The sequence below is a fragment of the Urtica dioica genome, chromosome 7 (assembly GCF_054948205.1).
Source record: "Urtica dioica subsp. dioica isolate 48M chromosome 7, U.dioica_male_clone48M_v1_H2, whole genome shotgun sequence".
Classification (NCBI taxonomy): Eukaryota; Viridiplantae; Streptophyta; class Magnoliopsida; order Rosales; family Urticaceae; genus Urtica; species Urtica dioica.
In genome coordinates, this window is record NC_142762.1 from 44,756,988 (window position 1) to 44,770,152 (window position 13,165).

At 36.6% G+C, this 13,165-nt stretch overlaps 2 protein-coding genes across 2 annotated transcripts; both read left to right on the top strand.

Moving 5' to 3' along the window:
• The first annotated feature begins 4,844 nt into the window (after positions 1-4,844).
• On the top strand, positions 4,845-8,744 carry LOC149392033 (cytochrome P450 81Q32-like). The gene is made up of 2 exons (XM_089618786.1): positions 4,845-5,956; positions 7,956-8,744. The coding sequence occupies exons 1-2, from the start codon at positions 4,928-4,930 to the stop codon at positions 8,565-8,567; spliced, it is 1,641 nt and encodes a 546-aa protein (XP_089474912.1). The 5' UTR covers positions 4,845-4,927; the 3' UTR covers positions 8,568-8,744.
• Positions 8,745-12,438: 3,694 nt separating this feature from the next.
• Positions 12,439-13,093, top strand: LOC149392034 (MFP1 attachment factor 1-like). The gene has a single exon (XM_089621455.1). The coding sequence runs from the start codon at positions 12,505-12,507 to the stop codon at positions 12,934-12,936; it is 432 nt and encodes a 143-aa protein (XP_089477581.1). The 5' UTR covers positions 12,439-12,504; the 3' UTR covers positions 12,937-13,093.
• Positions 13,094-13,165: the final 72 nt, after the last annotated feature.

Consider the following 13,165-nt stretch of genomic DNA (forward strand, 5'->3'; position numbering starts at 1 on the left):
ATAAATATATATAAAGCCCGTAACACAATATATACATTACCTTTGGTTCAAAACTATTAGTTTACCATAACATTCTCTTTCAAAAAATAATGCTTAGTAGCTAACATAAGTTCAACCTCAATGAATATAGTAATCTTATTATTGTGCATACATCATAAAATACTTACGTTCTTTTTTTTTTTTTGGTTGCATCTCAATTCTCAATTAAATGCTTAATATTAATAATAAAAAAAATATGTCCCGGGGAATAATAATTACTGAAGTTTAAAACCAACTAACACTCTAACAGTGACCCAAACATCTTTAATTTTTTTTCTTCTTCTTTTTCCTTTGCTCCGAAATTGAAAAGAAAGCTCTGAGTTCAGATAATACTTGGAGAGGAGACAAAGCCAAAAAATTCACAGAGAAAAAAGAAAGCGTGTTGTCAAATAAAGGGAGCACATAATTAACCCTTGGATTATTTTACTCTCATATTTCTGCATCATTCAAAAAAAGAAAGAAAAAAAAAGTCATTGGGAATGACGTTACTTACGCTAAGCATGATTTGACCACTCAAAAACGTCATCTTTAAGCAAATATTTCATCGTACGTATCATTAGCTTTAGTAGCAAGCACGAAGAAACAAACAAGCACACCTCTAATACATATGACATGAACAACAGACATTTTTTTCCCTCTCTTTCATATTTATAATTGGTTTTTCTGTGGCTAGATTCAAAAAAAGCAGATTGGCCTTAAAGCTAAAAATGGACTACCTTCCATTTCCAAAGCCGACAAGCAATACGAAGAAAAAAGGGGAGAGAGAGAGAGAAGAAGAACAAAAGCAGAAGAGCCAAGTTTATAATATGGTATATGTGTCATAAGTTTGAGTTGGAGTAGGGACTGAAAGCTAGAAGAAAAAAGTAGTGAACCAAAAGTCCTCGTGAAACATAAAAGAGTTTATGTTTTCAAAAAAAAAAAAAAAAAAAAAAACCCTTACTGAATCAAACTTTTTCATGCTTCACTAATTTTTTTTCTTCTAGCTTTCAGTCCCTAAATTAAGTACGGTTTTTTTTTAGCCCCCTAGCTTTTGTAAATAGGTCTTCTATCTTTTTTTTAACAACACTTGAACCCTCAACCTTATCATTTTGTGGCATCTATATCGTTTTTCTCAAACGTAACTTTCCGTGATTCAAAGAATCATGGTTCCTATTATAATAATTTAGAAAATGGCTAATATCTTTTAATTAGTATTTAGAGTGGAGGGGAGGAGGATTTTTTTTTTTAATACTATTATTTGTTTTTTTTCAACATTAAAAATGAACAAATTACTGGTGATACTTTTGACCATTTAAATTTTAAGCTTTGGAAAGCTAAAGTGCCATCTAAAATTTGTTTTTTCATATGGAAACTATGGTACTTTGCTGTTCCTACCGACGATCGGATTTGTCGTTTCAATATCCCTATGATTTATAAATGTCGGTGTTGCAGCGTTCACTCTTCTGAAATTTTATTCTATTTTTTCTCACCGGAGATATTGCTTTATAATTTATTCGGAAGATTTTCAGAGCTAATCTCAATCACTTATCCAGAGAATTGACGGTCTCACACTTCTTCCAAAATTGGATCAAAGGTGATGTCAAGAATAATTGTGTTAAAATTAAAATCCAAACTATATGTATAATACTATGGGAAATTCAAAAATAGGTGAAGGTGTGTTTTCGATGAGTGCTCGATGGATGTTGAATGTCTGAAAAACACTATCGACAGCTTTACTTTTCTTCTCAATAGATCAAGCCATGAGCTTGATCTTACTCCTTTACTGATGAGGTAATTTACTACCATCACTATGAATACATGTTTTGTATGGATGAAATGGAATCCTCCTTCTAGTGGCAATGGCTACTTTTTTTGGTGAATGTGGGGCTGTTGACAGAATTTTTAAGGATATATATATATGGTCATTGTATCATTAATTTTGCTTGCCCTATTATTGTTAATACAAGTCTTCAGGCTGCGGTTGCAAGTTTTATAAAAAAACATACAGAAATTGCATTTTTATTGACATGACATCTCTATCATTGAGAGTGATTCTCTAAAGTTCTTACTGAGGCTTTACGAGGTAAGACTCTACCTCACTAATTCATTGGCAGATGGAATTTCATTATGGGAGCGGTGAAGAATATGGAGTTTAAATATGTGTATCATGAGCAAACTATGGTTGATTCTCTTTACAAAGTAAAATAAGGCTTTCTTTCCCTCATTATTCTCTTTTTAGTTTATCATATTTGTCTTATAATATTCGAAATCTTATTGTAAAAGATAACAAGAGAAAACTAAATATCACAAAAGCGTTATGTAATTTTTCTTCTTTGCTTTCTTTTTTTTCTTTCCTTTATTTTAGATTCATTTTTCTTTTATTTATTTTTATTATTTTCTTGTTCTAGTGGTTGTAATCACGGTTTTTCCCCATCATAAATGAGGTCTATTTATAAAATTCATGTGGTACTACCCACCATAAAAAAAAAACAAAATTATAGCCAATTTAACATTAGAATCTGGCTTTGTCTTTGCTTGTATGGATATCATTGTACAAATTTAAGTGCTTGTATATATGATATAATTACACTCCAAATGCTACATTTAATCCTAAGGTTGAGGATTTAAATAATTACTAAGAAAGGTTTGAGGACCTAGATGTATTGTTGGCCACTTCCACTAAAAATTAATTTTGATCGGGGATTTCACGTGCCTAAAAGCCATGAATTAAAAATAGAAATTGTCTTCTCGTGAAATGTGTCCCTTGTTTGCAGGCTATACACACTCAATAACACCACGAACACTTTTCCCCCACACTGCCAAACAAAGCCATATAGCTTTTCCCATACAGTGCCTTTTTTTCCTTCAGCAAACATAATCCTTATTATAACATTACTAAAAGATTAGATAACTACTACAAGTCTACAACTATATATCCCTCTTTTCTTTTCCTTTTGCCATTATTCATAAACCCAAAACCCTATTTCAGAAAAAGAAATGCTGAGTCTTGAGCGCAGATTTTGGCAAGTGGGGCTGGTTCAGAAGCTGGTGTTCTTTTTGCTGCTCTCACTGTTGGTCTTCGGAGAAAACAACAATAAGGACGTCGAAACTTCGGTGACCAATTATATTAACAATAATAATGATAAAGTGGTGAGACACGAGAACAAAGAGTCTCCGAAGACGAGCTCTTTGTACGACAAGCAAGTACAGAAGCTGAGTCGGAGGCTGAGGCACTCTTTTGACGCTCTGTTCACGAGCAAGAGGAAAGTTCCAAACGCTGCCGATCCACTTCACAATCGTTGAGAAGAAGAGGCGAGTAATATATTATTATTGCAACTGAATGTTTTTTTTTTGCTTTTTTTTATTTTATTAAAAATAATGTATATTTAACCAACATATATGATCAACCAAGGCCATTTTTGTCCAATCCTTAGACTCAGAATATATATATACACTTTTGCGTTCTGTGATTTCTTAGATCAGGTTTCAACTTACTGAAGTTGAAGTATCGTCCGTTCCATTGTTGTCGTTGGTTTTTAGTTTATTTTATTATATTATTTAAAATTATTTGTGTTATGTGTGTTCGGAACGACTATGTTCTTCTACCATCTAGCTTGTTCGTAACGCGTATTGTTTTTTATTTTTATTTTTTGTATCGTTGTTGAATCTTATTAATGAGATTAGTACGAGCGTGTTAACTTATTAATTATGTTTAGCAGCTTATTATTATAGTCTTTCCGGGGTTGTTAAATTGAGAGACAAAACTTGAGGGGTTTGACCGTTGAAAATATGGAAAGCAAGTACGTCCAAGTTAGAAAGCGCCAAGGAAAAAAGAGAACCCGTGATATTCTCAAATGATTTGATTTTGCTGAAAAGTCTTTTGAGTATATAGTCTTACATTCTTTTTCTTACTTCTTACATTCCGGGAAGTCTATACATATAGAGAGTTGATATTCATCAGCATGTGATATTTATTATTTTTGATACATACATGACCATATCTTCACAAACAGCCATTGCGCTAAATATATCGTCCCTCCATAACCATTCGTTGCTTCTGTAACAACGACATCAATCTTATGTAAAAGACACTATATTCTCTATCTGACTTCTCTCTCCAGAAGATTCGGAGAGGTTTTAATGAGGCTCTTTTTAAAATATATACACATTGAAGTTTGAACATCTTTTAACAAGATAAGATAAGAATTCAAGTGAGATCACATAATATCATTAGAGATAATAATGACTTATGTTATTCAGGGTTATTTTCAAGCACAATTAAGGGAGGTCACTAGGCGCACTTCAAATCAAAGGCTCTTTTTAAGAAAATATGTCTTCAAAAGGTAGTGGATAAATCTCTCCATCGACTAGTAAAAAATGTCAACAACTTGTATAGTAAACATGCAACAATTCATTTATCATCGAAATATCCGACTAATTAATTTGACAGTTCGATACAAGGAAGGCCGCTAAGCATGCTGGAAGTAAAATTTCAAAAAAAAAACAAGAAGACAATGCAAGTGTAAAATGGATAGTACGGCCCCAAATCATCGCAATTTATTTTTGTTATTGCTCTGTCATACAGCTGATGTTATTTTTATTTTATTTTATTTGTATACATTCATAACTCATAACTCATAACTCATAACTCATAACTCATAACAAGCAGCGCAAAACCATTTTATGAGCTAATTAATTCGTTGCTCGTTTTTAATTCATTACATGTGCTAGCTAAACGCGGCATCTTGAGAAAGCTCATGTCATCGGTGACCCGAATATCTCAATCAACAAATATCATAAAGCTCATGTCATCGGTGACCGAATATCTCAATCAATAAATATCATATCACCTAAATAAATAAACAAAGCAAATTGAATTTTTGCGTGTGTGGTCTCCACTAAAAGTCAAATGCCATGTTCACACACTCAGCGCCTGCCAAAATCCCATTCCCACCCAAAATCAAAAGACAATAAAAGACCGCAGATTTCATATCTGTCGAGTTGGAAAATCGTCGACTTTAGAAAAATGGATACAAATTCTCAACTCTACTTCTTCTTCTACGTAGCGCCAACGGCCATATTCATTGCCTTGTTAATCAAGCTACTGATCATCAAGCCGAGAAATTCCACCGGAAACCCACCGCCGAGCCCGAATTGGAGGCTTCCGATCATCGGCCACCTCCACCTCCTGAAGGAGCCGATCCACCGGACTCTCCGGTCACTCTCCGACGCCCACGGAAAAGTTATACTCCTCCACTGTGGGTCCCGCAAAGTCCTAGTGGTCTCCTCCGCCACCGCGGCCGAGGAATGCTTCACCAAAAACGACGTGGCACTCGCCAACCGCCCCAAGACCATCGCCGGAAAACACTTCCACTACGGCGACTCCACCGTCGCCGCCTCCAACTACGGCGACCACTGGCGAAACCTCCGCCGCGTCATGACCACCGAGCTCTTCTCCTCCGCCAAGCTCGCCGCCTTCTCGCCCCTCCGCGAAGTCGAGATCCGCCTCCTGATCGACCAGATCCGCCGCGAGGCCGGAGATCACGGCGCGGCGGCGAAGATCGACCTGAAATCGAAGTTCACGGAGATCTCGTTCAACGCCATGACGATGGTCCTCGTCGGGAAGAGATTCTACGGCGAGCTAGTGGATGACGTGGACAAGGCGAAGAGGATCAGGGATGTGATCCGCGAGGGTGTTGAGGTCAGCGGGGCAGCGAATATTGGTGATTTTTTGCCGTTTGTTCAGAGGTTTGATGTGATGGGGATCGAGAGGAAGATCGCAAGGCTGATGAAGGAGTTGGACAAGTTTCTTCAGGATCTAATTCACCAGCGACGCGGGATTTCGTCGCAGAAGAAGTACGTTGTTGACAACTTGTTGGAACTTCAGCGATCTGACCCTGGGACTTACACCGACGACATAATCAAGGGCATCGTTTTGGTGAGTCCATTCAATTTATTAATTATAATCTTTATCTACCTCATTCATTTTTTTTTCCTTTCCTTTTTAGTTTATTTATAAATAAAATTGAACAGCCTAATTGATTTGCTCAAATATTTTCCATGATCTTAAACCGTGTCCCATTCTGATCAGATCATCAGATAAATATGAATTCTTAAATTGGTAAGGCCGACAATAAATTTAATAATGGTCCCATGCGCGGGGCGTTGCCTGTGATTTGTTCGATATAATATTTTAGATTCCTTAAAGTACATTATTAAAAGTTATGGGTGATTAAATTATCTAGCCTTTAAAAGTTTGGACTTAGCAAAATGGTCAAATTTTACAAAGTTGAAGTAAACTAGCCTAAAATTCGGAAAATCACAAAAATAAACATTTACTAAGCCCCATACCTACCGACCCACGGTTAAAATTTAACCTAAAACACCAAAACCTGCTTCGAGCCCAAAAAAAAAACCCTAAAACCATACGGTCTCTGTCGCGAACTCGCCATCGCCATCATCATCGTTGTTGCCATCTGCGTCGTCCTCCGTCTCCATCACCTGAATCCTCTTCGATCGCCGACCGATGAACGTAGGGAATCGACGAGGAGGAGGAAGAGTCTCCGTCGCGAAAATGAAGAACACAATTTTCAGAGACGGCGTCGTCGAGACGAGGAGGGATGACGCATAATCTGACGGCGCAGAGAATTTGATGGCTACTCTGATGGCGGCAGTGGATGAGGAGACGGAAATCGAAGCAAGGCTGTGGAATATAAGGATGAGTTGAGCAGTTTGCAAAGCTCCAGTTGACGATCGAAAAGTGGCTTCGTCGTTGGTCGTCATCATCATCACCATCATCTTCTTCTTCTTCTTCTTCTTCTTCTTCTTCTTCTTCTTCTTCTTCTTCTTCTTCTTGTTCATAGAAGAGAGTGGATTAAAAAGTGTGAAAGTATGATTAAATATTTTGACAATTCGTTGTCTTATCATTGCAGATGACTATACTTCAAACATATTATTGCCTGTTTAGATAGTGATTAAATATTTTGAAGGCACGATTAAAATTTTTTAAATCTTGCACTTTGACTGAAATCATGTAACTTTCTTGTGTGTTTTGAAACTGGATATTAACAAAATTGAAGGCATGATTAATTTTTTTGAAAATTTGTTGCTTAATTTTGACGATAGAACTAGTTTTGAAACTATTTGGTATATATAAAAAGTGAATTAAAAAATAAGTGTATTAAAATTTTGGACACGTGCATTAATTATTTTGAAATTTATGAAAAACGGATTCACCAAAACATTAAGGATATATTAGTAATTTTACATTATAAATGGCTAGAATGCACTAATTTATGAAAATTTGGCTATTTTGCTAAACAATTGATTTAAATGGGCTACTTCGTAAAAAAAAATCCTTAAAAACATAAGTTATTATTATCTTAAAAAAGAAAAGAAAATAAGTTTATTAATACCATGGCCTTATCACCCGTGATTATTCAATACAATATGTTGATCGCACTCACAAAATTGTCACAACTATGTCAAACTAGGAATATTACATTTAGTCAATACCTCTATTTTGTGATTAAATTTATCCACGAGATTTTTGGTGACATATTTGAATTATGATAATTTGTGATAAAATGTTTTGCTTAAAGTTTTAATTATGCTATAAAAGTAGTGTTCTATTGTTAAGTGATGAAAATGGTCATAATTAGTCACACCAACTCTTACCGACAGGATAGCGACGCGTAGTACATTTTTTTTAGGCAATTACATTCAAGTGTGAATAATTTAATTAGTCTTCTTTTTTAGAAATCTTCTAGCTCTAAATATTTATTCATTTATATTTATATTTAGAACGTCTACTCTACTGAATATAAATGAAATTTTGCTTCGTCTTAAAATAATAATTAGGCCTCACAATTAAATGAACGACTAATTATTTTTTTTCTTCTTAATTACTAATTCGTCATACCATCTGTGTCCAACAGATTCTACTCGTGGCCGGAACAGACACGGCGTCATCGACAATGGAGTGGACAATGTCGCTTCTCCTAAACCACCCAGACGCAATGAAGAAAGTCAGAGCCGAGATCGACGACTTCGCAGCGCAGCGCAACGGCCGTACTCTGACAGAGCACGACGTGGCGAGCCTAAGGTACCTCCACATGGCGGTCCACGAGGCGCACAGGCTGTTCCCTCCGGTGCCGCTGCTGGTGCCTCACGAGTCCGCCGAGCGGTGCGTGGTGGGCGGGTTCGACGTCCCCGCCGGGACCATGGTCCTGGTGAACGCGTGGGCGATCCACCGGGACCCGCAGTGGTGGGAGGATCCGGAGAGATTCTCGCCGGAGAGGTTCGAGGGGTGGGGCGAGGAAGGAGGGTGCGGGAGGCTGCTGCCGTTCGGGATGGGGCGGAGGGGCTGTCCCGGGGCCGGGCTGGGGAACCGGGTCGTGTGGCTCGCTCTCGCCTCCATCCTTCGGGAGTTCGATTGGGAGAGAGTCGGCGACGGAGAGGTTGATATGAGCGAGGGCGTTGGGCTTTCCATGCCCAGAGCCACTCCCTTGGTGGCCCTTTGCAACCCGCGCCGTTTTGTCGAGTCGTGAGATGTGATGATATACTTGATTACATGGAACATTTAAACTCAGATTATATTAGAAAAAGAAATTAAATTTCAAATAATGAAAACAAATCGTTATTTTCGGATATCGAATACATGTTCTCACTCATGAAGATCATTTGCTTTGTTGTTGTTTGCTTATGTTAGCGTTCTCTCTTCTTTCTTTTCCGGTGATTAATTTTATTTTATTTTTATATAAGAGTTAAAATGGGTTATTTTGAGTTTGTACAATTAAACGCAAATTATATAATAAAAAAAAAATTAAACTTCAAATAATGAAGACAAATCGCTATTTTGAGATATTGAATCCATGTCTTCACCCATGAAGATCGTTTGCTTTGTTTTGTTGTTGTTTGCTTATGTTAGTGTTCTCTCTTCGTTCTTTTCAGGTGATTAGATTTTATTTATTTATTTATAAAAGAGTTAAATGGGTTATTTTGAGTTTGTACAAATCACGGCTAGTGCTCTGCTGTTGTTCCGATTACAATTCAATCTTTTTTTTCCTCATTAAAAAAAAAAACGAGAAACTCAATTTTTAAGCATATTTATAGCTTTCATGGAATCAGGGAGGGTTACACAAAAATAATCTTGAGAAAGCTCATATACATAGCTTATTTCTTTCCTTGCTTGACACGGTCTGACATTTATAATTTCTCTAATCAGAGCCCAATCTTTCTACTTGATAATCCCATTGCTGTAAAACTGGCTTTGTATTCTTCCTACTTAATAATAATCCCATTGCTTTTGTCATAAATCTCTAGTTACTTGGTACTACGTCGATCGAGCCCACGACATGCAGCTGTGAGCTTTCCGGTTCTTCAATCGCTGCCTGGTCCGTGACAGTCACCGTCGTTGGACCCTTCCTCCCTTGCCGTGGACGGCCTTCGTGCACCGCGGCCGTCCCGACCGTTCTCATGACATACTCTTTTAATTTCCCGTCTTGAATCAGGGCCTCGGTTTTGCCTCAGTGAGTCGTTCTTTTCGTTTTTGTCTCTAAACACAACGATTAATTACTTATTATGATTATTATTAACTCGTTATCGTTCGTGGCCAACAAACTCTTCTCGTCACCAGAACAGACTCGTAACGATTCTCACCGTAAAGGCTCGAGTGTGGAGTGAAGAAGGAGAGTATGGGAGGTTGTTACCATTCGGAATGGGACAAAGGAACTGTCCCGTGGCCGGGCTGGAGAACCGGGTTGCGTGGCTCGCTCTTGCATCAATCATATAGGAGTTTGATTGGGAGAGAATTGGGGATGGAGTTGATATGAGCCAAGGTGTTGGGCTTTCCATGCCCAGAGCCATTCCCTTGGTGGCTCTTTTTCGCCGCGACATTTGTCGAGTTTTGTGATGCGACGATCTTCTGTTTTATCAGATGTAATTTTTAGGGATTATACAAAAATTATGACTATTTAAAATCTTTTTTGACGAAAATCTATCAATTGCTTATAATTTCAAAAACTATAATTCTTGATGACAAATATGTCAATAAATAAATATGTTTATTGACAAACATGTCAAATAGCTTTGTTTATTGACAAACTTGGTCATAATTTTAGAATTAGAAATAATTAATAGATTTTGATCAAAATTATTTTTCAAATAATCATAATTTTAGAATTACCTCTAATTTTTACTACTTTGTGTCGTGGGAAGTGTGTGCACTATTCCAGAAACCCACCATTTTGAGGCCTTGTCGAAAGCCCGTCAAGCTATTTCCCACGCATATTCCATAACACAACTTCAACCACTTTATCTTGAAGTAGTTTGCTTTGGTTAAAAAAAAAAAAAATGCATTTTCATAAGTTGAAACTCAACCTGAGCAATGAAAGCTATAGGAAGTATCGGTGCTCTTAGTGTGCCTTTTGAAATTTAACGGTATCGGAAGCTTCCGATATCGTTAAGCTTTCGACCTAGTTTTGGGCTTAACGGTATTGAAATTTCCGATAATCTTATTAGAAATTCTATTTCCGATAACTTCAAGTGTATAAAGATTTTTTTTTTTTTTTTCCCGTTTAAATACTTTCTATTTGTGTTAAACTGATGCTGAAAAAAAAAAGTTACAGACTTCGCCGCGGCGAACATAATGGTTTGCCTGACGAAGTCAGAAATGACAAAATCTGCGTCGTTTGATTTCAATCCTACGGCCCGAAATAAAAGAAACGGAAATAATCGGCCGGTCATTTTCATTGCTTCTTGGTGCCCTCGGAAGAGATATTTCCGATTCCAAGATTATCGGAAGCGGTAGTTCTGATAGGCAATATTCAAGCATCAGAATCGGAAATTTCCGTTATCTATCATCCGATTGCCCAAGATGAGTTGAAGCTAATGTAATTACTACTAGAACATGAGTTAGAAAGCCGATATAAGAAAGTAATTTATTTTATAATTATAATAGTAGAAATCCCGCGGCCACATTATAAAGTTCATTTAACTCCCTGTAGTAAAGTCCATAACGGATGAGTGAGGTTATATCTCATTCCATGTGCGTTTGGTGATCAATTGCGTGATGTTGAGGGCTTCTTTTTGACCAAATATTTTGTATTTATCATCAGATTAAAAAAAAAACACTCGACTATAACTCAATTTTATGTCCTAATTTTTTTTTTTTTTTTTGGGTAAAGATAACAAATAAACTAGTTTAAGACTTTAAATTAGCCTCCACCGAACGTGAGTAGAATCCTTGAGTATAGATATGGCCTTAATTTATAATAATAGTAATAAAATTGGAATATAACCTAAACAAATATATTAAGGGATAAAAATAAAATAAAAAGGGCAGACCATTCCGGTATTGAATTAAAGGACACCTGCCCTATATATATATATATATATATATATATGTATCTATATATATAGATATATATGTATCTATATATATAGATATATATGTATCTATATATATATATATATATATATAGATATATATGTATCTATATCAATCTACCTTCAAAGCAATAACCAACTCGCAATTACTTTTCTTTCACCTCTCGTCACCTTCCAATGGGGACCATTCCAACTTATCACTCTCCTTCTTTCACTCCATAATTGATAATTCACATTTCACAGACACCACTCCTCTAGTTACCCTTCTCATAAATTCAAAATAAAAATAAAACAAAAATGAATTATTTGTTTTCCGTTTCACAGCTATACGGACATTTCCCAGTATTCATCATAAACAAAATTATTGCAACAAAATAATTGCATGTGCGAGTATTAAGACAAATGTCAATTTAAAAAGTAGACAATGACAATGTAACGCTTTTTCATTCTTTTATTATAAACAAAAACAAAAACAAAAACAACAACATTTGTTTTTATTACATTTGTATAAGGATAACAAATTACAAAGGGTGAAACATTGTGTATAAACGCGTCACCTTACATATAGAAACGTCTTGCTATCCATATTAAGTTAAAATAATAAATTAAAATAAAGCAATGTCACGTCTTATGTTATAATTTTATCTTAATTTTTGATAAAAAAAAAAATTAGCAGAGAAATTTTGGAAAACATGTGTTATGAAATCCAATTTGTAGAAAATATTTGACCATAAATATAGAAAATATATGGCCAAAAAATGATTGATGTGCCATTAAACAGCATTGCCGTCAACTAATTAATTTAAAACTACTAATGTCAATTTTATATATTTGAAATTTTTATGTCTAAGGATATTTAAGTAAAATAACAGTTATATTTCAGACTTTTAATCTTCACCCCCTATAAATTGAATTAGATATTATTTAGAATAGATTCCAAAATTTCCTATGTAGATTTTTTTAATAATAATTTCCTATTTAGAAAAGTTTAAAGAAAAAAGATTTCCCTTCTAAATAACATTACATTCCCCTTAAAAAGCTCACTCGCCCTCTTAAAAAAAAACCCTCTGTCTCTCTCTCTCTCTAAAAACAACAAAAATGTCGGAGCAAGAGCATGACACGACCGCCCCGGAATCGCCGCCGCGCAAAGAGGAGCTAGTTTCACCGACCACCGCGAAGATGAGCTTCAGCATATGGCCTCCGGCGGAGCGCACGCGCGAGGCGGTGGTGAAGCGCCTGATCGAGACGCTTTCGACTCCGTCGGTCCTCTCAAAGCGCTACGGAACCCTCCCGGAGGACGAGTCCGCCTCCACCGCCGCTCTTATCGAAGAAGAGGCTTTCTCCACCGCCGCTTCCTCCGCCTCCGGCGACGATGACGGAATCCAGATCCTCCAAGTCTACTCCAAGGAGATCAGCAAGCGGATGCTCGACGCCGTCAAAGCCAGATCGTCCTCCGCCACCTCTGCCGTGAGCGACGGAGGGGCTTCTCTACCCGATGACGATTCCAAGGTTGATTCAGTCGTGAGTTAGTCTGGATCGCCAGGGCATTTTGTAGCTTCCTTGTTATCGATGATTACCGTGCATTTAGGGTTTGTTTCTGGTTCCGAGATCTAATTTTGTATGGACTAATCTCTATCCGACTTTATTATTCTTATATATATGACGAAAACTATGTTATCTGTGTTTAGTCGTAGTTAGTTACTATCGTCTCTTGAGTTTTCATTGCTCTGTTCGTTTTGCGATGTCGTGATTCTCGATC